We start from the raw sequence: 27,518 nt of genomic DNA on the forward strand, positions 1-27,518 counted from the left end.
GTTAATCCTCTTGAAACCCATTGCTAAGTTCCAAGACCTGGACTTCAATACCTCCCTGTGCAACTGGATCCTCAATTTCCTCACTGGCAGACCCCAAATGATATGGATTAGCAACAACATCTCTTCCACAATCACCATCAGCACTGGTGCGTCACAGGACAATGTGCACAGCCCCTGCTCTACTCACTTTATACTTATAATTGTGAGGCTAAGTACAGCTCCAATGCTGTATTTAAGTTTGCTGACGACCCACTGCTGCTGGCCAAGTCTAAACTGGTGACAAATTGGCATACAAAGAGGGAGAATGAAAATCTGATTGAATACTGCCTGAACAACAACTCACTCAAAAGCTGCAAACCCGAAGAGTTGATTATCGACAACAGGAGGAAGAAGCTGAAGTTCCTGAGCCAGGCTTCATGAGGGGATCAGAGCAGAAGAGGGTCAGAAACCTGAAATTTTTTGATGTTATCATATCAGATAATCTATTTTTTTGGAACAGCACAGAGGAGTGCTATCACAATGAAGACGTAACAGTACTTCTACTTTCTTAGAAGTTTGCGTAGACTTGGCATGTCACCAAAACTTTGACAAACTTCTACAGATGCACATTGGAGAGTATCCTAACTGGCTGCATAGTGGTTTAGTATGGAAATATCAATGCCCAGGAATGGAACAGAAAGTGGTTGGTACAACCTAGTCCTTTACAGGCAAAGAACTCCCCGACATTGAGCTCATTTACCAGGAGTACCGCCACAAAAAAGAAGTGTCCATCATCAAGGACTCACACCATGCTCTTTTCTCGCTACTACCATCAGGAAGGAAGTAAAGGAGCCTCGCATCCCACACCATCATGTCCTGGAACAGCTGTCACCCCTACGACTAACAGGCTCCTGAACCAGTGTGGATAACTTCACTCACAACAACTCTAAACTGATTAACAGAATCCACAGACACACTCCCACTCTATAACTCACGTTCTCAATGTTACTTTTTTTTATTTGCACCATTTATCTTCTTTTGCACATTGGCTGTTTGTCAGTCTCTACGCATTCACTTCGTAAATTTTACTGAATTTATTTTCCTGCAGGAAAATGAATCTCACGGTAGTACAAGGTAATATATAAGTACTTTGAAAATAAGTCTACTCTTACAAGTTTCATGGTTACTGTTACTGGGACTTGCTTTAATTCAAGATTTACTTAATTACAATGGTGAGATTTCAACCAAAGCCACTGACTGAACCAATAGCCCCAAATTCCATGTGTGAGTCCAGTAACTTCACCATTGGGCTACTGTACCATATTTTGGTGAGTTATCTTGCTAAAATGTAAAATCTACTTATGGTTTTAACTAATTTTCAAGAAGCTATATAAGTTCTTGTTGATTTAATAAAGTGCTGCTATGATATTTACTGAGTTTTCTCTCCACTTTCAAAGCAAAGAAAAATGTCAGCAGTGTTGAGTTTTGTTGAAAGAAACCTGGGGGGAAAATGTATAAACCGACAGTATTGCAGGCTAGAGGGCAGTGCCAAAGGTTTCCCAACAGGGATAAGCACTTTTGTTTGAAACAAACTCCATGCTAAGCTTTAAATTTATGCTGTTTCAAACCAATGAAGAGAATATAAAACAATGTTTGAATGAAGTGGTGTCAGACGATTGAACAAATTAGCATCATAATGAGACTGAGTGCATTGATTTAAGATTATACCTGTAAAAGAAATCAACTGGAAGAAAAATCAGGCTTTATTAAACTAAAATTAAAACTGTATATTTAAGTGGAATGGAGTGCAATTGAATTCACAATTATCCAACCACTTAGAGAAGAGAAAAACAGGGATATATTTTCCACAATGCACTATATCTTACAAAACCCTTATTAAAAATAAAACTATCATTAGCAGTTGAAAAATCATTTGCTTACACACTATGTATAAGCAACTTGTCATTGTTCATTATATATTTTTGGAAATAATTACCAAATTAAAAAATAAATGACGGGCTTCAATGTTTTCATAGTTATTTCTGCAATTAGTAAGGGTTCCATGTTGAAGTCAGAACACATTTGTCAATTCCTAATAATTTGCTTTCCAAGCTGCTGGGGAGCAGTTGGAATGCTGTGTAAGGATATGTACATTGGCAGCTTAAGAGCAAGATTTCTGATTGGTGAAAGGGTTGAAGCTGTAGATTTGTGAACAATGTTCATCGTCCATAAAAGCCATCATGAACAGCCATTGCACAACTTCACCAGATACAAGTAGATTCCAACTTAGGCCAGCAATGATCAAACTGTGTTTACTGTCCTTGCACTGCTAATAGACGTCACATTCTGGGCTTTTGGGTGTCAACTTAGTTGTTGGAGTTCGAAGCACTGCAATTTCTGGGGCATGTATTAACAGTTCAAGCAACAGCGCATTTTATCAATCAATCTGACTTAAGGATCCTTACTGAAGCACACAGTCTAAATCAGGAAGTGCAAGTTATTCAGTGCAAAAACTGTGTACAGAAAGCAGAGAGAAAGAAGTATACTAGAGGAAATAGACAATTGGTAGAAGAAGTAAAAGCAGTGACTGGGGATTCACAGGTATTTCTCAGGTTGGCCAGATGTTATCATTGAAATTCCAGAGATCGTTACTGGGCATACATTTTTTTAAAAAATGAATGCAATGTATCCAGGCTAGCTGATAGCACAGAAATAGGAAGTGAACTGTTAAACAAGTCGGCATGAAATCAATAGATAGAGTGCAATGTGGCAAACTGAGAGGATGTGCATTTCTGTGAGAAGAATAGACAGCAGGAATTTTAAACAGTGAGAAATTTACAAGCTTTTCTGCAGAGGGGAATCTGGGTGCTCCCGAGATATGGAGACCCCTTGTGCAGATACAGCAAATAATTAGGAAGACAAGTTTGGATAGATGCTGGAGTACAAAAGTCAGCAAGTCTTACTGGGATTTTACGGGTCTTTGGTAAACTAGATCCAGTTTTGACCTATGGATATACATGGACCTGAGAAGATGATATCAGATGGATGAGGGATACAGAAGAAGTTGGAGATAAAACAACGTCTACTCTTGGTGGATTACTAAAATAAGTAAACATGGTTTCAGGAACTATCCAGGATTGAAAGGAGGAGTAGTTTCTTTATGCAGAGTATTGTAAACCTTGGAAGCTTTATCTCCAAAGACTATGAATGATCAGTTATTAAGTATAGTCAAGTAAGAGATTGACAGATTCCTGGACAACATTGAAGTCAAGAGACACATAGACTGGGCAAAAAAGTCCACTTGAGTCACAGGGTCAGTCATGATTCTATTGAATGGCAGAGTAAGCTCCTAGCCCTTGTTCTTATGATAGTACAGTGGATTCCAGGTAATTGGGCCATCGGTTAACTGGAGCATCCGCTTATTTGGAACAACTCTTAAAGAACAAAAACTAATTAAGAAAATAACTGAGATTCTTTTCATTTATTTGGAACTCTATGCCACTTAATTGGGACAGGAAACTGTTGCCAAACAGTTTCTAACCAGTGTCATTCGCATGCACTTGTGTGGCCGTTTACACTAAATCATGCTTAGAGCGAACAGCTTTAAAATAGTATCAGTTGGTGAGCTTGTGTTCAAAAAGCAGTGATTTTTGTCACTGATAGTTGATGAGAAATAACCAGTAAAATATTTCAGAACTGTTTTGCTCACTGCAGTTTCAAGCATTCAGGCTTGATGATGCTAGAAATAGCCAGGGGAGTGAAATTGAAACAGTTTTGCTAATTCAACAAATTAGGTACTATGAGGAATTTGAAGGTATTGATAATCATCTTGAATGTTACAGTGAAAATTACAATTTGGAGGATGCAATCGACAAGAGCATTGTATGAAGGCTGTCAATTATCTGCACTAGGTGTTCGTGCTGATTTCATTAATTTACTGTCAATCAAAAAAGCGTTCTTCTATTGATAACTGTTAGGATTTAATACACTGTTTTATAGTACTGTAGTAGGTTTGGTAGTGTTATTTGTTTGGTATTTTATTTAAATACTTAATTTGTTACTCAGTTAAATGGTAGTTCGTCATTTTTATACTTTTTTAACTATTCCATGAAACTGGCTACTTGGGTTAAAATGTACTGGTCCTGATGTGCCCCAATTAACCAGAATCCGCTGTATATGAATTAAAAAGCAAAGCTGTTATATTTTACATTTATAGATTAATAATCTTAAGGAATAAGGCTCCATCATCATTGTTTCTGTTAAAGGAGCATTATTATTTTACATATTTAATGTACATCTTGAGATCCAGAAAGTGGGTGCTGCCACTTCCCACACACTCCACTGCATTTGAATGGCGGAACGCTTTCAGTAAGGATCCTATGTAGCAAAACTTATGAAGTGCAGTTACAATATGGAGACTAATTTCCACTTTTCCTCAAACCGCAAACTAATTTCCACTTTTCCAAAAATCCCGCTTTATTTTATTCTGTGGAAACTCACAACCATGGTAAAATTGGTCAGCTAGTAGTCCTGATTAGTAAAGTCAAATGGCTACTATTTTCTGTTCTATTGCTATCAAGATATGGAATATGGAGGCACAAGAGACTGCAGATGTTGGAATCCTTACCCTCCACCTGCCTATCACTCTTCCTCACCTTTTCTCCATCCACCTCCCCACCTCTTTATACCGGCCATCCCCCTCAACTCTAGCAGTCCAGATGAAGGGTCTTGACACAAAACGTCGATTGTCCATTTCTCTCCACAGATGCTGTCTGACAAACTGAGTTCCTCCAAGACATGAAATATATTCATTTAAAAACAAAAAGGATGCCACTCTGCTCATCAAAGGACTTGCGTCCTTTAAAGCAGGGGTCCCAACCTTTTTTTATGCCGTGGACCAATACCATTAAGTAAGGGGTCCGCGTACAGTGTAAAGGCTATTGTGATAAGAGCAAAATGGTAACAAAGGAGTAAATGAACAATCCTAGCACATTCAAAAATGTGGTCTGTATTTGGAATTTATATTGGGATCTCTGATCAGCATAGGAGTAGCATATTTCAACACAGACATAAAGGGGTTTAATAGCAAAATCTGTTAACAGACATCAAATTATCTGGATCATAGACTGCTGGTAGAAAGCAGCAGAAAGAAGGGAGGGAATTGCTTTGTCATTTGATGTGGTCTATGTTGGTCTGCTGAGCATGGAAGGTATGCCATGTTGGCGCTGGAATGTGTAGCTGCTTCAGCACAACCTTGGCTGTGATGTTGTTAACGCAAATGACTCATTTCGACATGTATGTGATAAATCAGAACCTGAACCGGAAGATATAAGGCAAGTGACAGAAATGGACAGATACATGGCAAGTGAAATATATAAAAATGGAATAGGGAATAGAATGAACAAAGATATAACCTGGAGACAAAATGTATCAGTATAGCTCCATAGATCTCTCAAGCGAAATTAGAACTTCAAAGCCATTTTAAAAGGCAAAACAGCATGCCGATTAAATGAAGGCACATCAGCAAAGAAATAAGGAGATATTAATGAAATGGTTAAATCATTTTGTTACTTTTTGTGGATCCAAAGTACATTGGATGCAGAAATAGTAACAAATTGATTTAGTAATATATCAAGTGCGAGGGGGTGGTTTATAAAAGGAAAGCTTAGGAAATTAAGGCTTTATTCACTAAGGCTTTGTGATAGAAGGAAACAGGAGGAGAAAGGAAGATCTGTTAAAAGGCAGAGTAATTAAAATATCTCAAACAGCTGTTGAATCATAACAATCATAACCACTGGATCAGAAAGTAAAAATGAAACATTGGGATAAATGTTTTCGAATAAAGAGCCACTTTTCTTTTGAAGTTATCACAACATATGGCTCTCAGGTCCATGTTAAGCATGATATATAAAAGGGACAAAGATAAACTATTGAAGGGCATCAATTCATACATTTGATGAAGTAGTGAAATCATCTTGTTTTCACTCCTGAAAACGCAGTGAGCAAAGGGTCTTGGCCTTACACGTCAACTATCTATTCGCTCCCCTAGATGCTGCCTGACCTGCTGAGCTCCTCCAGCATTTTATGCGTGTGTTGCTCTGAATTGTCTAACTGCTTATTTCTCACCAACTAGCAGTTGAGAAGACTCATTGCTTTTCGAACACAAACACACACAACTGACACTATTTAAAAACCGTTATCTCTAAGCACATGCAGGTCTAACAGTCAACAAGTGCACACGACTGACACTAGCTAGAATTTGTTTTGCAAGCTTTTTGCCCCAATTAAGCTGCATATTGTCCCAAATAAATGAAAGACATCCTGGTTTTTACTCGATTCGTTTTCATTCTCAAAGAGTTGTCCCAAGTAAGCGGCTGCTCCGATTAACCGATGGCCCATTTAACCAGAATCCACTGCATATCACCAGCCCTTCATTTTGATTGGACTAAACCACGTAACTCCTTATCCAACAGCATCAGAAGAATATCAGGGTTCAATTGTCAAAGTTCAAAATTGCAAAGTAAATTTATTATCAAAGTATACTTGTCACCATATACAACCCTGAAATTCATTTTCTTGCAAGCATAGGAACATAGAAAACCTACAGCACAATACAGAGCCAAACATATACTTACTTAGAAATCACCTAGGGTTACCCATAGCCCTCTATTTTTCTGAGCTCCATGTACCTATCCAGGAGTCTCTTAAAAGACCCACCACTGTCGCCGGCAGCCCATTCCACGCACTCACCACTCTCTGCGTAAAAAAACTTACCCCTGACATCTCCTCTGTACCTACTTCCAAGCACCTTAAAACTGTGCCCTCTCATGGTAGCCATCTCAGCTCTGGGAAAAAGCCTCTGACTATCCACATGATCAATGCCTCTCATCATCTTATACACCTCTATCAGGTCACTTCTCATCCTCTGCCGCTCTAAGCAGAAAAGCCTGGGTTCCCTCAACCTATTCTTATAAGGCATGCTCCCCAATCCAGGCAACATCCTTATAAATCTCCTCTGCACCCATTTTATAGTTTCCACATCCTTCCTGTAGTGAGGTGACCAGAACTGAGCACAGTACTCCAAGTGGGGCCTGACCAGGGTCCTATATAGCTGTAACATTACCTCTTGGCTCTTAAACTCAATCCCACGGTTGATGAAGCCAATGCACCGTACGCCTTCTTAATGCACAGAGTCAACCTGCGGAGCACCTTTGAGTGTCCTATGGACACGGACCCCAAGGTCCCTCTGATCCTCCACACTGTCAAGAGTCTTACCATTAATACTATATTCTGCCATCATACTTGGCCTATCAAAATGAACCACTTCACACTTATCTGGGTTGAACTCCATCTACTACTTCTCAGCGCAGTTTGGCATCCTATCAATGTCCCGTTGTAAACTCTGAAAACCCTTCACACTAGCCACAACACCTCCAACCTTTGTGTCATCAGTAAATTCACTAACCCATCCCTCCACTTCTTCATCCAGGTCATTTATAAAAATCACGAAGAGAAGGGGTCCCAGAACAGATCCCTGAGACACACCACTGGTCACCGACCTCCATGCAGACCCATCTACAACCGCTCTTTGCCTTCTACGGGCAAGCCTACTCTGGATCCACAAAGCACGATCCCCTTGGATCCCATGCCTCCTTACTTTCTCAATAAGCCTTGCATGGGGTACCTTATCAAATGCCTTGCTGAAATCCATGCATGCACAGTAAATTCAAAAAACACAATAGAATCAATGAAACACCACCACCAACAGGAAGGACAAACAACCAATGTGCATAAGACAACAAACTATGCAAATACAAATGAAAATAATAATAATAAATAAACAAGCAATAAGAATCATGAGCGTGAGGTGAAGAGTCCTTGAAAGTGAGCCCATAGGTTGTGGGAACAGTTCAGTGATGGGGCAAGTAAGTTGTGTGAAGTTATCCCCACTGGTTCAAGTCTGATGATTGAGGGGTAATAACTGTTCCTGAACCTGGTAGTGTGAGTCCAGAGACTCCTATATTTTATCCCTGATGGTAGTAGTGAGAAGACAGTATGGCCTCGGAGGTGGGGTTCTTGATGATGGATGCTGCTTTCCTGTGACAGCACTTCGCACAGATGTGCTCAATGGTGGGGAGGGCTTTACCCATGATTTTCCTTTCAAAGGCAAAGGTGTTTTCATAGTCTCCACCACACACCCATAGAAGTTTGTCAAAGTTCTAGATGTCATGTCAAATCTTCACAAACTTCTAAGGAAGTAGAGGCACTGCTGTGCTTTCTTCATAACTGCACTTGTGTGTTGGGCCCAGGACAGACCCTATGAAATGATAACACCAAGGAATCTAAAGTTGCTGACCCTCTCCACTTCTGATCTTCCAATGAGGACTGGCTCATGGACCCCTGATTTCCTCCTCCTGAAGTCAATAACTAGCTCCTCGGTCTTGCTGACATTGAATAAGAGGTTGTTGTCGTGATACCGCCCAGCCAGATTTCCAGTCTCCCTCCTATATGTTGATCCATCACCACATTTGATTCGGCTAATGACAGAGGTTTTGTCAGCAAACATAAATATGGCATTGGAGCTGTGTTTGGACTCTCAGTTATAAGTATAAAACACGTAGAACAGGGGCTAAGCACACAGCCTTGCGGTGCTGACGGAAATTGTGAAGATGATGTTATGCCAATCCAAACTGACTGGTGTCTGCATGTGCAGAAATAGAGGATCCAATTGCACAAGGACACAAGGAGGTAATGAGGTGATGGTCTTGAAGCTTATTGATTAGTTTTGAGGGGATGATAGTATTGAATGCCAAGCTCCAGTTGATCCTGACGTATGCATCTCATCTGTCCAGATGTTCCAGGGCTGAATGAACTGCCAATGAAATGGCATCTGCTGTGGACCTGTTGTACTTGTAGGCAAATTGGATCCAAGTCGTTTCAAAGGCAGGAGATGATATGCTTCATCATCAACCTCTGAAACACTTCATGACTGTGGATATAAGTGCTACTGGACCATAGTCATTGAGGCAGTTTATTATGTTCTTCTTAGGCACTGGTATAATCAAAACCTGCTTGAAGCAGATGGGTATCTCAGAATTCTGAAGAGAAAGATTAAAGACATTGGTGAAAACTGCAGCCAGTTGATCAGTACAGGTCTAATATTCAGTGAGGTACCCAATCCAGACAGATGCTTTCCCTGGGAACACCCTCCAGAAGAATGCCTCAGAGATCGAAATCACAGGGTCATCAGGGGCTGCAGGAATTCAAAGGTGTTTTAATAGTCAAATCGAGCATAGAAGGCATTGAGCTCATCTGGAGTGAAGTCCTGTTGTCACCTGTGTCATTTGGTTTCCCTTGTAAGAGGTGACAGCATTCAAGCCTGGCACAGCTGTAAAGTATCCTCCAGTGATTCAAGTTTGATCCAGAATTGCCACTTCACATGTGAAATGGCTTTCCGGAGATTGTACCTGGACCTCGTGTAACGTACTTGGTTGGCAGACCTGAGTGCCACAGATCTGGCCCTCAAGAGACTGTGGATTTTATGGTTCATTCAGGTCTTCTGGTTGGGGAAGACTGAATGATTCTGTGGGGACACACTTGTCTATGACTGCTTTTATAAAGTCCATGACAATGGTAGTGTATTCATTCAGATCTCGATGAGCCCCAGAAAAGGGCCCAGTCCACCAACACAAAGCATTCCTGCAGCTGCTCTTCTACCTCCCCCAACCACCTCTTTGTTGTCCTTATCTCTGCAGGCTTGCTCCTTCGCCTCGGCCTGTATGCAGGCAGGAGGACAGACAAGTGATCAGATTTCCCTAAATACACTCTAGGCATGATATGGGAGCCATCCATTATTGTAGTATAGCAGTGGTTGAGTGTGCTGGGGTCCCTGTTGCTGCAGATTATATGCTGATGATAATTGGGCAAAGATTCCTTCAAGCAAGCCTGATTGAAGTCCCGGAATATGTTTGGAAATGCTTTGGGGTGGGCTGTTTCTTGTCCAGTGATGGTAGCATTCAATATCTCAAATGCCTAATTAATGTTGGCTTTTGGAAGTATATAAACTTCAGTCAGGATCACAGAAGAGAATTCTCCTGGTAAGTACAATGGTAGTCACTTAATCATTAAATGTTCCAGGTGAATAAGAGCAAGACACAACTGCTACATCCAAACACCACATAAAGTTTATTATGGCCCACAAACCCCCACCTTTTGCCTTCTCCATACCAGCAGTTCAATCCATCTTGTGTATCAAGAAGCCTTCGGGTCTTACTGACACATTTGGTTCGTAAAGAGTGAGCTATGTCTCCATCAAGCATAGCACACAGCAATTGCTCATTTCCCTCCAAAACAACAATCTTGCCCTTAGGTCCTCAGCTCGTTCTCCAGCGACTGTACATTTGCTAACACAATGTTGTGTAGAGGGTGTTCCATTCCTCTGTCCCAGCCTGGCTTGGAGCCGACCCCTCCTCCCTCTCTCTCAACCATGCTGATGTCTGCTTTTAAGGTGCAGCTCCTTCATGCTTGAGAGTTAAATCAGCTGAGTCCTTCCAAAGATGGTGAAGTTGCTAGTTCATTAAGACAGTTCAAGAGTATGTTGCTTAGAGGGAAATTATTGGCTGTAGATTACAGAGAGAGTAATTCATAAGAGGTATAATTATAAATTTTATAAGCAGTCTGCAACATGCCGCCATGGTTTACCAGAGCCATTTGCAAAACTGTTGGCTAGCAAGGTGGTAGAAGAAATGGGTAACAAACGTTGATCTTGCAACAATGCCCTCCTGAACCCATTTGCCATCTATGTTGAAATTAATACAGTGCTACAGAAAATTGTGCTTTCATTTCTTTAAGACTTTCTTCTGTCCATTTTTTTTTCTTGGTTGGGAGACCTGAACATTTCAACCATGCAGACATCTTTTAGCAACCTCCATCACTGAACCAGTCTTGCATTTCTACTCTCAACCCCTCTCTCACCAATCTTCACTTGAAACGTTTAAAGGAAACATTGTGAACTTAATGGACAATGAGTGTCTTCCACAAATCTCAAGTACACAGGACAATACAGCACAGGAACAGGTCCTTCAGTCCATAATGTCGGTCTTAATTAACTAAGCTAATGAGACCTAATTAATCTTTCTGCCTACACACGTGCACTGGCAAAGCCAGGATCAAGCGATTTGAAGGAAGTGATATTGCTACTTTAATGTCGGGATGAAGAATTAAAATTATAAGACAGTATGAAATGGGAGTTCCTAAATTTACTGAATAGCAACAGCTGTTAGAACAGAAGATCATAGAGGACTCTGGGTCCCTCACCTGAATTTGTTTGAAGTATACCAGTAAATTTCTGTTCAGTACTGACTCTCTATACATTTAGTTTTACTTTCTACTAGCAGTTAAGACATTTATTTTTGTCGTGTGCATGGTGGAAATATAATTCCACACACAACAGTGGAACATTTTGCCAGTTAAGAGCAGATATTAGGAATGCAGCCATATATTGAGCACAATTTCCTAGTCACCTGCTCAGTAATTCTGAGAGTGCAAATCTGTTCTAAATTCCAGTCCCAATAAGGGAATGCAACATCATAATACTATTTCTTATGTACTTGATAATTTCAGGAAAATCTTCTTTCTCAAAACAATAAGAATCACAAGAAGTTCCAGGCTCATAGATGTACATAAATGTAAAATGGAATATCTGGGAATAAAGGTCAATCTAGCACAGTCGTAGAATTTTAAAAAGTTTTAAAATTCCCTGAAGTACTTGGCATTGAGCATTTTCCATATTTGTAAATAAGATCAAATGCTTAAGGAAATGTCATTTTACATATTCATCAACATTTTCAAACAATTAAATTTAATAGACAAAGGGCAAAGTTGTTGATAAGAAAAACTAATTGCATCAAATTGCTGAGCATTGATTTTTTTCCCCTTCCTCCCCCACCCATCCAGTATAATCAGTGTAACCTTATACTAACCTCAGGTTCTTGCTCATGATGTTGGATGGGTACCATGCTGACCATCACAGCAGTTCCCAGAACTGTTAACAGGGCCATTTTGTGATCCGACACCTTGGCTTTTTGCCATACAACTGCCTGAAATATAATGGCTGAGAATCAAATTCTGTCACTAAATTTAGGTCTGTTTAGGTCAAGTTATCCGCAGTTTTATAAAACTGAAGGTTCTACAAAGGCATTTTGTGCTCAACGTAAGTATGCATTTCATCATACACTGCAAATGTACATACCCATATACACCCAGGTAGCTTATCCCAACAATATGAACAACAGCAGTTAAGAAGAAAATCTGCATTAACTACAAGATGGGTCTTCAACAGCAGCAGCACCCTCTCTGCTTGTTGACCTATACCGGCTCCCAATCCAGCAACACTTCAATTATCTGCAAATGCTTCCATAGTTTTGCCTCTCCTTCACCCTGTGACCCCTTAAATGTTCTAGCCCTACAAATCTAGCCCTACAAATGTTCCTCGGACTCTGACCTCATGCCCATTCCCAATTTAAACTGATCCACCACTAGAGGCTTAGCTCAGCTGCCAGGGGCAGTAACACTGGAATTCCCTCCCAAAATCATTCCATCTCCTTTGTCCATCCAAACATCATCTTATGCAGTACTGCGTAGGACAGTATTTTGTTTGCTATTGCTCCCAATTAGCACCTTTGAATATTTCACTGTGTTGCACAAGTAAAGCAGTAAAATTCCAATAATCTACCATTTGACCACTTAATAATCCCAATGGTTTGTTTCCACCTCTCCTTCTACTCACTAGGGCTCCAGTTCCCAGCTCTCCTTCCACTTACTGGGGCCCAAGTTCTCACTTCCCCTTCTACTCACTAGGGCTCCAGTTCCCATTTTAACTTCAATTCACTGGGGCCCAATTCCCGCCTGCTCTTCCACTCACTAGGGCCCCAGTTTCCACCTCTTCTTCCACTCACTAGGGCCCCAGTTCCCACCTCTTCTTCCACTCACTGGGGCCCAATTCCCACTTCTTCTTCCACTCACTGGGGCCCAATTCCCACTCCTTCTTCCACTCACTGGGGCCCAATTCCCACCTCTTCTTCCACTCACTGGGGCCCAATTCCCACCTGCCCTTCCACTCACTGGGGCCCTTTTTCTGCACTCTCTTTAAACTCACTTGCTTCTCTTTCCAACAAGTCTCTTTAAATTTATTGCATTGACTAGAAAATGTATTATTCTACCACATAAAGTCTTTACATAAACATGAATTAAAATCTATTGAGTGGGCTGCATTAATGGAGTTTTACTGTATTTTGATTGTGAACTATGTGCATTATGAATATTAAATCATTGCATCTTATGCTCCAAACATCTAAGGCAAATCATAAAAATATTGCCCTTCACTCTACATATAGTTAAATTGGCCTTGTGTATACAGTTTCATTATACGATATCATGTATTCATCTGATATATTTACTGAGTCATTTGGACTTCAGGAAATAAAAATAGCACTTCAATAATACAGCTCAAATAACTTAAAATATACTTAAAAATTCAACAACAGTTTACTCAGAAGGTTCCTCAGATTTTAAAATAAAAGCAGTCCTTGCACATTCTCTGCCTATTGCAATATAAACAGTATTATGACAGTCTGTAATGCCTGGACTAAAAGGAATAATGTCATTCATACACTGTGACATTTACATACCACCCTGGATCACATGACATTCACTCAGTGTATGGGTCTCTATTGAGGAAAACAGAACCGGAAAGCACAAGTAAATAGTTTTGATATGAAACCATATTCTAATTATCCAGGATATCAGCATTAGGTTACTGGCGCAATGCAGACTTTGAATTACAGTGTAAACTGGGACTTTCAGGAACTTTTACAAAACTAAGCGCTGTCCTTCTCGTTCTTCATTCACCTTCCCAAAATATTTGCAAGGTAAGACACACAGTAGAACTATTTGATTGTTCAAATTACATCCATGCATAAAGGGAAGGGAAAATTAACATTCTATGCTAGATTTTAATAAATTTACTCAAAACAGTAACCTCTGGAACAATATAGTTCATGGTAGAACTATCTTGCCTTGGAATGCACCAAAAGAAATGTACAGGTAATCCTGAATTGCAGTTTCTCTGTGGAAACCATACTTAATGTTATGAAGTGAGCCTTACTCCTGGCTCACTCAAATGATATTAATCAGATTCTGCAACACAAATGTAAAAAAACCGCACGTGTGCACCCGTACACGAAGCACAGCCACAAAGGGAGTAACTTTGTTAAAAGATAAATCAGTGGAAATCATTGGATTTAGTTTGACAATGATCCAAATATTAATTTGCAACTTTGAAACCTGATCATCAAAACACATGAAACAAGATCTGACTAGGGCTACTGAATGACAGCTTTGGTATGAAATAAGGATTTCTAATTAAACGTTCACTGTATTAATATTCTCTCTCTAATCTCTAGAGAAAATTCCACGAAAGTGTTGGTGTTTTTAAAATATTTTGTACATTCATAAGATGAAGGGTAAAGCATATTACCAGTGTTTCAGAGAATCATTTGAAACTTACCTCAAACAGCACTTACTACCAGTGGATACTTGTGCAGTGTCACTATGTTAGAATTAATGATTTATTTCTCACCAAGATCAATTTGTTTCTAATGCTTGCAACTGGCCATTATAAGTGTTTGTTGACTTTATGCTCATTACAGATTTTTGTTGTTTTTCATTATCAGCACACTGTATGAAAAACAACCTTCAAGTTAGCAGATCAATTTTATTTCATGAAAACTTGAGTTTCTTATGAAGAAAGAAGTTAAAAAATACAACTCAAAAGGTTGATGTTGATGGAGACTTCAAGAACGGCATTGGTAATTGTTCTTTCGTTCATTAACCTAAGGTTCTTGAATGTTCCGTTTTGGAATATGCATCCAATTTATAAGAGAAGTCGGTCTACTTTTAGCAACATCGCTGTAAAGATGTTCTCACTTTGCTTTCTCAGTACCACTAACAGAACAGTGTAACTTAGTAGTGATCTCCCCATGTGACTTGAGTGGAGAACAGCACATGCTCTTGGAATGCTTGACTAGACACTAAAGTGGCTTTCACTTCTGGAAGCATACTGCTCTGGCAATTTAACAAATTAATCAAACAATCCAAGATTGTGCAATACTGCAGACGAAAACAAATGAACAGAATACATCCTACAATTAATTTCAAATAATAACCGCAAATAGTATTGATTACTTTTCTTCATATATACATGATTACACTAAATTTACAACACGGAAACATGACATGTAGCCTATATGGTATCAGTTTCGGTTTACAGTCCATACAAGCTTCAACACACTGTGATTTCAACCTGTCAGCATATTCATGTACTGCTTTCTCTCATATGGTTATCTAATTTTCCCTTAAATACAATTATTTATGCAAGCAACTTCCACAGTTTTTCAGTAATAAAGACCCACCAATCCATTGGGGAGAAACATCATTCACGTGAGCAGATTTGACATGCTGTCAACTGAACTTCTTCGGCATTCCAATCTTAGATGGAATGCATCTAAGATTCCACACATGCTAACTAACAAGTTAAAATTTTATAATTCAATGATGTAAATGTACAAGAAGTGAAAAAATGCTAATAATACTTTGCATACCAGCCAGCATCTGAGCAGAGAGAAACTGAGTTAATGTTTATAGGCAATGATCTTACACTGCTTCCTTTCATGGGTACTTCAAGAATTTTGCTTTTATTTTAGATTGCCATCATTTGCAAAATTTTGCTTTGTCTTACACTTACAGTTTTCATAGTTTTGAATAAAATATGCCAAAAGTATTCTGTTCTGGTCTAAACGAGAGAAATCTGATTACTTGGACAATGTATTAATTGATAACCGCTTGTTTTTTTAAGTTTCCAGCAAGTTTCTTAGAAAAAAGTTTTCCAATTCACAAAAGTAATTGCACTGAAGTATTGCTGCCACCTACAGTATTTCAGTGAAATTTCACAGAAAAACATGAATTAATAAGATGCTGGTTCTTATTTAGATAAATTAATCTTTAGAATTCAGTGGCACACCCAAAGTATATAAAATAAATTTTGTGAATTTAGGAACAAAGCACTACCTCTCTTTTCTGTCCCATCCCCAAGTCTCAGGCTACTCTAATAGAGGACTGAAAACTTCCTCCAAATTAAGTAACAGAAAAAAAAAACGCAGACACCATCTTCAGTTTGCATTACAAGTTCTGTTCTCCAGCAACCAATCTTCATCTTGCACTATAATAACATCTGAAACCACACTATCCACAACTCTGGTATCATACTTGCCTGAATTAACTTTCACGCCGCACCTCATCATCAATAAAACTGCCTTTTTTTTTGTAGCATATCAAGATTTGGGCCTTGCCTCAGCTCATCATCCACTGAGACTCTCATCTATGACTTCTTTTTAAACGTAGAAAACCTCTAGATGTGACTACTCTGACAAACCCGACCATATGCAAATTTAAAGTTGTTCACAGCCTGCATCCAGACCCTGTTCACCCGTTACCCCTGTGCCTGTGGTCCTACAATGGCTCTAGTTAAGGAACATCTTGACTTTAAAATTTTCATCCTTGTTTTTCAAATTTTCCACCAGCCCTATGTCAACAACCAATTGCACAACAACTGAGCTATCAAATTCCGGCCTCTTCAACAACCTTAAATTTAACCCACACTCTTGGCTGCTAAGCCCACAAAATCTGGAATTCCCTTTCACTACTCCACCTCTCTTTCCTTCTTTCAGGCACTCATTAAACATTAGGTCACATGCTCAAATATCTTTCTAAGCGGCTCAGAATCTACCTCTTGAATGCTGGAAAGATCACTGGCTGCAGAATACCAGCACTGCAAGACTTGCAGGTGTCCAGGACAAAGGAGCAACAAAAGCAGGAAAATCATGGTGGACACTACCCACCTTGCAAGCTGCCTTTTCCAAAAGCTTCCTCAGGAAAGTGCTAAAGGACTATTCCAACAAAAGCTTCATTTTAAACTTCACTCAAAAATTTCTTCCCCCAGCCAGTTAATCTGATCAACCCTTCTAGTTAGCCCACCCCTACACCTCTGTCTATTATCCCTGTCACGTTACTTCACCATAAACACTTTAAACTACTTTTTACAATCCTGTTTACACTGTAAATACATGCTGGTATTTATGCATGTTTTACTCTATATCTATAACCTCTAAACATCATTTTTAATATAGTTCTTTATAATTGTTGTATGTTGTTTCTTGCTGCACGTCGCACCCTGTCAAACACACAACAAATTCTAAATAATGCAAATGTATATGGAAAATAAAGTTGATCATTTATCCTTGTAATGTTCCTGTGAGGAATCCTGCAAATCTTATGCCAGCAAAGGATGTTCTATCAATGAGAGCTGTTGCATAGGTTGTAAAATATTGTGATAATAGTCATAGTTAGGTAACAGATTAGTTACATCATTAATTTAGCTCCAGGACTGGGTTCTGAATTCATTCCTCACTATAAGGATAAACATTTCATTAGGTTTCTCAATCTTAGGATGATCCTCCTGTAAAAAGTACCAGGAATTTTGAATTTCATCCAAACTGTGTTTTTGCCACTCTGACCAGATACTTTTTCTGCTTGTCTAAATTTTGTTTTCCAATTTACTTCAATTATATTTGAATTACGTACTCTTCTCTATTAATTGCAAATATGCACATGCTTACTCCTGCTTTGATCCACAATGGATTGAAAGCAAGACTGACTGAGCTCTGTCCCACTCTGTTCCAGGAACCACTAAGCTTGTTTGTGGAACATTCCTACCATAATTTTTAAGCTTTTAGAATTCAAATTTGTTGCCTTTTACATTGTTCCCTCTGGATTTACCTCATTCTTATTCTTTTCAGTTGTGTGGTGTTTTTGCCCTTACTTTCAAGTTGGTGCAGGCCCATAGTAGAAGTGATTGCCCAATGTGACACAGACATAATTTTTTAGGAAGATAAGGATGAGGGATAGTATAGAAGGCAGAACAATCATCATCAAGTAGAGGGGCTTGTGATATAGAATTTTGATATATCCTTTGAAATCACATCACTTAATGCCTATTTTTTCATGCAAAAAAAAACCAAATCAGATCTTTACAGAGTGAAACAAAATAATCTCCATTTTGGGTGATTCCCATTGTTCATATCCTTCAGAGAGAGGTGGGTATACCGAAGGAGCTTTCAGAATTACAAGGTTGAAAAGGTATTTCGATAGGTACATGGATAGGAAAGGTTTAGAGCATTAACAAGTTGGGCCAGAGCACCTGTTTCCACTCTGTACCATTCTACGACTAAAATGTTCAAATGCAGACTTCAGTAAGGTAAGTACCTTAGCAGTCTCTTATCATTCTCCTCTGCCCTCACCCCTTCTCTCCCCCCAACCGTCCACTCCTTCTCTCCTACAATCCAAGGTCTGGGCCCTGAGCAACATCTCCAATCTACAATGCCAACAAGAAAAGTTCTTCAATGGTCTCAAGCCTCTGATTCTCCTGGACTAGTGACTTCAAGGTCACCAATAACTAAATCCATCATTCCTGTCATTGCCACTGAGCTGTTCACCAGCCTTGCCAAAATGTACTCTGATATCTTCTCCTTCCATTCACTCCCCATTTCCACCACAGCAAAGGTCCCAACTGTGCTTCCCCAATTCTCCTCTCCTTGACCATAGCACAAACCCAAATTGTTCTTCCTCATTTCATACCACAGAACAGGTGTCACTTATTCTTCTTCTTCTCCGGTCCCCCTCATTCGAACCTAAGTTGACCCTGCTCAGGTTCCAATCATGTCTACAGCTATGGGACTGGATTCGCCTTCAATAGCCCAACACTGGACCCGGTGCCTCTCTGCAATATCAGTCCAGTGCAGACTGAGTGCTTAGGATTCTAAAGATTTCTGTTTCTGGCACTGATTTCTTTTGTGCAAAGCAATGAATAAATATTAATCTATTGCACCTACATTTGTTTTTAAAATGCCAGAACAGAATAAATTTATCAAGTCTAAGAAGACAGATTTATGAAAAAGCCAAGTTTTTCTTCCATTGCTTTGCTGGTAACAAAAAATATATTTAGGCATTTTAACAATCTCTTGGCAGCAGAACTCCTTAAAAATGTGTTGTCAGAAATAGATTAACTGCTTCAAGAAATGATCTGTATGGAATGTCAACAAACTGAAGACAGTGATTTATGAATGGAAATTGAGCATAAACTAGTTGAAAAGCTCTTTAAATATCTGTTCTAAATTCTTGCTCAGAGAGCACAAACCATTCTTTCTTGACAACATTTTATTTAATTGCATTGTGACTCTAGTTGGGGGGGGGGAGGAAGGAGGTTTCTACCCTGCTGAAAGAAGTGCCTTGACAAATTACGAAAACACTAGTAGTGTTTCTATAAAGTTCTAATTAGTGACATGCTGACTCTCCAGAATTAGATTAATAAAAAGTCATGACTGGATGGTCAAGTGTTTCAAATATCTTCTTATCACATATCCCATTCAGTGCAATTCACAGGAACACAAGAGGCTACAGAGTGTGGTGGACTCAAGCAGCTCTGTTACAGGTACAGCTCTCCCCACCATTGAACACATCTACAAGAGGAGATGTCTCAGAAGGAAACAGCTATCACCAAGGACCTACACCTTTCAGACCATGCCCTGTTCTCATTGCTGCCCTCAGGTAGGAGGTTCAGGGGCCTTAAAGAGCCAACAACAAACCTTCCCCAATGCCATCAGGTTCTAGACTTGACCCAAAAGACCCTTACACTACCTCAGACTATTTCCCTTAACTTAAACAAACATTATGTTATTTTTTTAATTGTGTAAGTCTCATATAATTTATGATAAGTTTAACTTACGCTTACAATGCTTGTAATGTACTGTGCTGCTGCTGCAAAAGCCAATTTTCATGCACTTATACCCTGAGTATGTATGCCCATGACAATAAGCTTCTGTTTTTACCTCATTCCTTTCCTTGCCGTGCCCCCACTTCTCACAATTCTCTTGGTGTTTTCTTGACTTTCAATTTTATTGGTATCAAGTGGAAGGAAGGTGAGGATGGCCATCTCAGTCAAACTTACTGCATCCAGGCAGGGCGCGGCCACTAGTGTCAAAACTCTATCAGGCCACCTCCTGAAAACAGGTAGAGATCGAGGACCACAGCACCAGTGGTGAGGATCACGAAGGTATGATCAAGGGAGGCAGAGGACTGCTTGCAGACCGGTGAACTGGACAATATTCAGAGATTCATACTCGAATCTGAATGAATATGCCACTATCCACACGTTCAATGCCTCTCATCATCTTATACACCTCTATCAGGTCACCTCTCATCCTCCGTCGCTCCAAGGAAAAAAGGCCGAGTTCACTCAACCTATTCTCATAAGGCATGCTCCCCAATCCAGACAATATCCTTGTAAATCTCCTCTGCACCCTTTCTATGGCTTCCACATCCTTCCTATAGAGAGGTGACCAGAACCGAGCACAGTAGTCCAAGTGGGGTCTGACCAGGGTCCTATATAGCTGCAACATTACCTCTCGGCTTCTAAATTCACTTCCATAATTGATGAAGGCCAATACACCGTACACCTTCTTAACCACAGAGTCAATCTGCGCAGTTGCTTTGAGCGTCCTATGTACTTGGACCCTATCTGCCATTTCTCAGCCCAGTCTTGCATCCTATCAATGTCCCACTGTATCCTCTGACAGCCCTCCACACTATCCACAACACCTCCAACCTTTGTGTCATCAGCAAACTTACTAACCCATCCCTCCACTTCCTCATCCAGGTCATTTATAAAAATCACAAAGAGTAAGGGTCCCAGAACAGATCCCTGAGGCACTCCACTGGTGACCAACCTCCTTGCAGAATATGATCTGTCTACAACCACTCTTTGCCTTCTGTGGGCAAGCCAGTTCTGGATCCACAAAGCAATGTCTCCTTGGATCCCATGCCTCTTTACTTTCTCAATAAGCCTTGCATGGGGTACCTTATCAAATGCCTTGCCGAAATCCATATACACTACATCTACTGCTCTTCCTTCATCAACGTGTTTTGTCACATCCTCAAAAAATTCAATCAGGCTCGTAAGGCACGACCTGCCCTTGACAAAGCCATGCTGACTGCTCCTAATCATATTATACCTCTCCAAATGTTCATAAATCCTGCCTCACGGGATCTTCTCCATCAACTTACCAACCACTGAGGTAAGAGTCACTGGTCTATAATTTCCTGGGCTATCTCTACTCCCTTTCTTGAATAAAGGAACAACATTCGCAACCCTCCAATCCTCCGGAACCTCTCCCATCCCTATTGATGATGCAAAGATCATCGCCAGAGGCTCAGCAATCTCTTCCCTCGCCTCCCACAGGGAGGCACAGGGAGGCCTGGGGCACATCTCATCCAGTCCCAGTGACTTATCCAAATTGATGCTTTCCAAAAGCTCCAGCACATCCTCTTTCTTAGTATCTACATGCTCAAGCTTTTCAGTCTGCTGAAAGTCATCACTACAATCACCAAGATTCTTTTCCATAGTGAATACTGAAGTAAAGTAATCATTAAGTACCTCTGCTATTTCCTCCGGTTCCATACACACTTTCCCACTGTCACACTTCATAGGTCCTATTCTTTCACATCTTATCCTCCTGCTCTTCACATACTTGTAGAATGCCTTGGGGTTTTCCTTAATTCTGCCCGCCAAGTCCTTCTCATGCCCCTTCTGGCTCTCCTAAGGAGTACTTATTGTCGTACCTGACTCATCCCCTTCCCCTTCCTGACTGTGACCCACTTGTCTGTCTCCCTTGGTGCCGGTGTGACAACCTGCCTATAACTCCTCTCTATCACCTCCTCACTTTCCCTGACCAGGTGAAGGTCATCAAGCTGCATCTCCATTTCCCTAACTCGGTCTCTCAGGAGCTGCAGCTCGACACACCTGGTGCAGATATGGCCTTCCGGGAGGCTGGGAGACTGGGAGAGTCCAGGACCCCCCACATCTGACACAGAGTACAGAAAACTGGCCTCACACTCATACTACCTCCTTTCCGCAATTAACACTGGTAAACCTACCTCGCCTCGTCCCATTAATGCCTCAGCCCGTTGAGCCAAAGCCCTATCACTCTGCTGCCTCTCACTCCGCTGCCCGCTCGATACAGCGGTCACCTTTTTAAACCTTTCGCGCGCTACTGACTGACATCACATGCTTGCACAGTCTCGCCTCTCTTTTAGCCCGAGTAGTAAAAAACTCCCTTCGCCCCGAAAAATCAGCCGTTCACTCGCAGCCTTCTTGCTCCGAATTGTCCAGTTGCACTCACATCCACTCTGATAAAATGCATTGAGCGGTTGGTTGTGTCCTGTATCAGCTCTCGCCTAAGCAGGGAGCTGGACTCCCTGCAATTTGCCTAAAGCCACAATATGTCTGAAGCAGATTTAATCTCTCTGTCTCTCTACTCTGCCTTGCACCGCCTGGGCAGGCTGCTGTTTACTGATTACAGCTTAGTGTTCAATGCCATCATATCCTCAACAAGCAGCTCCAAAACCTGGGCTTCTGTACCTCCCTCTGCAACTAGATTCTTGACTTCCTCATTAGGAGACAACAGTCAGCATGGATCAGAAATAACATCTCCTCGCTGACCTCGAGGATGCGTGCTTAATCCACTGCTCTTCTCCACCCATGACTAATGTGGCAAGGCACAGCTCAAACACCATCTATAAATTTGCCAATGACACAATTAATGCTGGAAGAATTTCAAATGATGACGAGGAGGCATACAGAAGTGAGACAGATCAGCTGGTTGAGTGGTGTTGCAACAGCCACCTTGTACTCAACACCAATAAGACCAGGAATTGATTGTGGATTGTAGAAAGGGGAGGTTGAGGGAACAGCAGTGGAAAGAGTGAGCAGTTTCAAGTTCCTGGGTGTCAACATCTCTGAAGATCTATCCTGAGCCTAACATAATGATGTAATTACAAAGGAGGCATGACAGTGGTTATATTTCATTAGGAGTGTGAAGAGATATGGTATGTCACCAAAGACACCCGCAAGTTTCTACAGGTGTACCGTGGAGAGCATTCTAAATGGTTGCATCACCGTCTGGTATGGAAGGTCCTCTGCACAGGTTAGGAAAAAGCTGCAAACTCAGCCAGCTCCATTGTGGGCACTCGCCTCCCCAGCACCAAGGACATCCTCAAAAGGCGATGCCTCAAATAAAGCAGGATCTATCATAAAGAACCCCCATCATCGAGGATATGCCCTCCTCTCATTGCTGTTATCAAGAAGGTGGTACAGGAGCTAGGGCTTTACTCTTTGGAGAGAAGGAGGATGAGAGGAGACATGATAGAGGTGTACAAGATAATAAGAGGAATAGATAGAGTGGAAAGCCAGCGCCTCTTCCCCAGGGCACCACTGCTCAATACAAGAGGACATGGCTTTAAGGTAAGGGGTGGGAAGTTCAAGGGGGATATTAGAGGAAGGTTTTTTACTCAGAGAGTGGTTGGTGTGTGGAATGCACTGCCTGAGTCAGTGGTGGAAGCAGATACACTAGTGAAGTTTAAGAGACTACTAGACAGGTATATAGAGGAATTTAAGGTCGGGGCTTATATGGGAGGCAGGGTTTGAGGGTCGGCACAACACTGTGGGTCAAAGGGCCTGTACTGTGCTGTACTATTCTATGAATACACACACTCAACATTTTAGGAACAGCTTCTTCCCTGCCATCATCAGGTTTCTGAACAGACAATGAATTCACGTACACTTCCTCACTATATGATTATGAAGACACGTAGTCCTCTTTTATTGTCATTTAGTAATGCATGCATTAAGAAGTGATACATTATTTCCTCCGGTGTGATATCACAAAACGCAGGACAAACCAAGACTGAAAAAACTAACAAAACCACATAATTATAACATATAGTTACAAACAGTGTAACAATACCATAACTTGATGAAGAAGTCCGTGAGCACAGTAAATTTCAAAGTTTCTCAAATGTCCCACATCTCACGCAGACGGGAGAAGGAAGAAAAACTCTCCCTGCCATGCCGACCACACTCTGACTCTGAGTCATCCAAAAACTTCGAGCTCTGATCAGCTCTCCAACACCGAGTACTGAGCACCATCTCTGTCCGAATGATTCGACCTCCTTCTCGGTCGCCAAAAGCAGGCAAGGCCGGGGATTTTGAGGCCTACCCTCCGAAAGATTCACAACCACACAGTAACGACAGCAGCTAACGGGCGTTTCAGAAATTTCTCCAGATGTTCCTCTGTGCTTTCACGTCCATTCTCCATCAAATCAGAATTGTCCACGGCCCCTATATTTTTCTCTTTCTGCACTACTATTTAAATGTATATATTTCATACTGTAGTTTATAGCTTTTTAATTATATATTGCACTATATTTCTGCCGCAAAGCAACAAATTTCATAACTTATGCCAGCAATATTAAACCCGATTCTGGCTTGAGGAAGGTTAGCACATTATTTAACCCAATATCTTACTCCAGCAAAAAGGCTGCCCTTGTTCTAGGGCTAACTGTGAAAGCAGTTGAAACACCCTAGTTTCCTTGGCTGCGCAAGTCTAGGCAACAGACTCTCATGTCCTGCCAAATTTGTGAGATTGAGATGGGTTCGTCCCACCCCAAACCCCTGTTCGTGTGGATGCTGTGTAATTTGCTACCCTGTTAGTTATAAAATATTTATGAATCTTAACTTAACTAAAGGGTTAATAAAGAATAACAAAAAGAAAAGGACCCATTCTAATTAAACAGTCAAACGTGCACAAGTTGGCGCTCATCTTGAACTTCTCTGTCACTCACGTGCCAGGCCCTCGGTCAACGCGAAAGCGCACACCATCTTCCAAACGCTGCTCCAAATCCATCTCAAACAAACGGGTATCCCACCGGATCGTATCCTACGACCGGTTTTCTCCATCTCCCGCCGAACAAAAGCCCCAAGCCCAACCTTAGTGCCCCTCACCAGAGAAACCTCCCCTAATTTGACCATCCGAATTGGATGTCACACATTTCTCCTCAGTCCTCATCTCCTATCTTCAACAATAACCAAACAAGCTGAAAGCAGAACATACTACTCTTCCAGAACTGCTAAATGAAATACTACAGCATAACAGTAAAAATATGAACCAGGGAATTACACTGTTTATTTGTAACACAAATCAAGCCCCGAAGCTTTCCAAGCTGGTCGTCCAGCAACACTGGGTTCACTAACAGAAATCTTAATGTTCCAGCAGAAGATTTTATAGAATAAGAATAAAGAGAGCTGCTCTACAGGAGGATCAAAGAATTGTCTGCATTGTTGATGAGTTTTTAAAAATATTTTAAGAGAGGCAGAAAAGAGGGATCATGGAGTTGCCATGAAATCCAAAGATTATCCTAGAATGCAAAGATGAACCTGGATTCTGGCGGCTGTATACCCATGAACTTTAAGCCCTTTCTTCTCTGCTCTGTCCTCACCTCTAATAGTAAGTATGGTAAGTATGAGGAGTTCCCAAAATAAGATAATCTTCTTGTCTTGGTTTTACTCATTCTACAGTTTTCTTCTATTCCTGAGCTTGCAGTTTCCTCTCTGATCTCCTGATGACCATTCGAAAATTTTTTAACCCACATATAACTCCCTGCTCGCACATCTATTTTTCACTGAACCATCCAAATCAAAGTAATCTATCCTTCCTTCAGGCTTCCTGATCTCTCTGCAATCCTTAAACCCACCATCTCAACACCAGCTGCTCTCCACGTATCCCCTGTTATGTGGGACCACTCATCTGGTTCCATTCTCATCTTTCCAGTCACTCGAAAGAAACTTCTGTAATGGGCTTACTTTCCTGAAGCCCCACCATTATCTCTGGTATCCCGCAAGAATCCCTCCCCAATTCTTCTGTAATTCTCAACTACCTGGCAACATCATCTAAAAACCAAGATCCAGCTCCCCACTGTATACTGGTAACACACAACTTTGCCTCACCACTACCATCCCTAATCTCTCCACTATCTCCCAGTCAGACCAGTCTCCCATGTCCATATTCAGGTAAGCATAAATTTATTTTTGGAATCCTAAAAAATTTAGTTTCCAGCACAAATTCTGTTTCCATAAGACATACGACACAGGAGCAGAATTAGGCTATTTGGCCCATCAAGTCTGCTCTGCCATTTCATCATGGCTGATCCATTTTTCCTCTCAGCCCCAATCTCCTACCTCTCCCACATCCCCCCCCCCACACCGCTGTATTCCTTCATGCCTTGAACAATCAAAAATCTGTCAACCTCTGCCTTAAATGCACATAAAGGCTTGTTCTTCACTGCTGCCTGTGGCAAAGAATTTCACAGATTCACCACACCCTGGCTAAAGAAATTCCTCCTCATGTCCGTTCTAAAAAGACTCCCCATATCCTCTGGTCTTAGACTCCCCCAACATAGGAAACATCTTCTCCACATCCACTCTATCGAGTTCTTTCACCATTCAATAGGTTTCAATCAGGTCACCCCTCATTCTTACAAATTCTAATGAACACAGGCCCAGATAGGACAAGCCATTCAATCCTGGAATCATTTTTTGTGAACCTCCTTTTAATCCAGTTTCAACACATCCTTTCTAAGATAAGGGGCTCAAACCTGCTCATAATACTCCAAGGCCACTTTATAAAGTTTCAACATTACATCCTTGCTTTTATATTCTAGTCCTCTTGAAATGAATGCTAACATCACATTTTCCTTCCTCACCAGACTCAACCTACAAATTAACCTTTAGGGAATCCTGCAAAAGGACTCCTAAGTCCTTTTGCGCCTCATTTTTTCTGTTTCTCTCCATCTAGAAAATAGTCAACCCTTCACTTCTTCTACCAAAATGCATGACCATACACCTCCTGACACTGTTCTATCTGCCATTCCTTTCCCTATTCTCCACATCTGTTTCAGTCCTTCTGTAGCCCCTCTACTTCCTCAAACCACCTGCTCCTTCACCTATCTTCATATCGTCTGCAAACTTTGCAACAAAGCCATTAATTCCATCATCCAAGCCATTGACATATAACGTAAAAAGAATTGGTCCCAACACAGATCCCTGTGGAACACCACCAGTCACCGGCAGCCAGCCAGCCAGAAAAGGTTCCTTTTATTCCCACTGTTTGTCTGCTGCCAGTCAGCCACTGCTTTATCCATGATAGAATCCAAGCCCCTGGGGAAAATGAACCAAACTGTCTGCTATTTTGGTGTTACATTGGTACCTGAGTGGACTTCAGACCACACATTGATGCCATCACAGGACTGCTTATTACCACCTAAGCAACAGTGTCCACTGCATTCCTGTCTGAGCTCATCTGCCACTCCAACACATACCAAAACCTGTTATCTGAATGATGACAGTCTCTTCCAGATACTGCCTGACCTGCTGAATATTGCCAGGATTCGCTTTTATTTTTGATTTCTAGCAACTGATGATGTTTATATCTAATGATGCTAATATTACTTATCCTTCCCTCCATTCTCTTTATCCC

The 27,518-nt window shown here is 40.9% G+C and overlaps 1 protein-coding gene across 3 annotated transcripts in view; it reads right to left on the reverse strand.

The window, feature by feature from the left end:
• Positions 1 to 27,518, reverse strand: part of pms1 (PMS1 homolog 1, mismatch repair system component) — a 108,387-nt gene that overhangs the window by 51,491 nt on the left and 29,378 nt on the right. For all 3 annotated transcript variants that reach the window (XM_063051996.1, XM_063051994.1, XM_063051997.1), the window contains exon 6: positions 11,961 to 12,077. In XM_063051996.1, the coding sequence (XP_062908066.1) occupies positions 11,961 to 12,077 (117 nt within the window). The remainder of the gene's footprint in view (positions 1 to 11,960; positions 12,078 to 27,518) is intronic.

The sequence above is a fragment of the Mobula hypostoma genome, chromosome 6 (genome assembly GCF_963921235.1).
Source record: "Mobula hypostoma chromosome 6, sMobHyp1.1, whole genome shotgun sequence".
NCBI classification, from domain to species: domain Eukaryota; kingdom Metazoa; phylum Chordata; class Chondrichthyes; order Myliobatiformes; family Myliobatidae; genus Mobula; species Mobula hypostoma.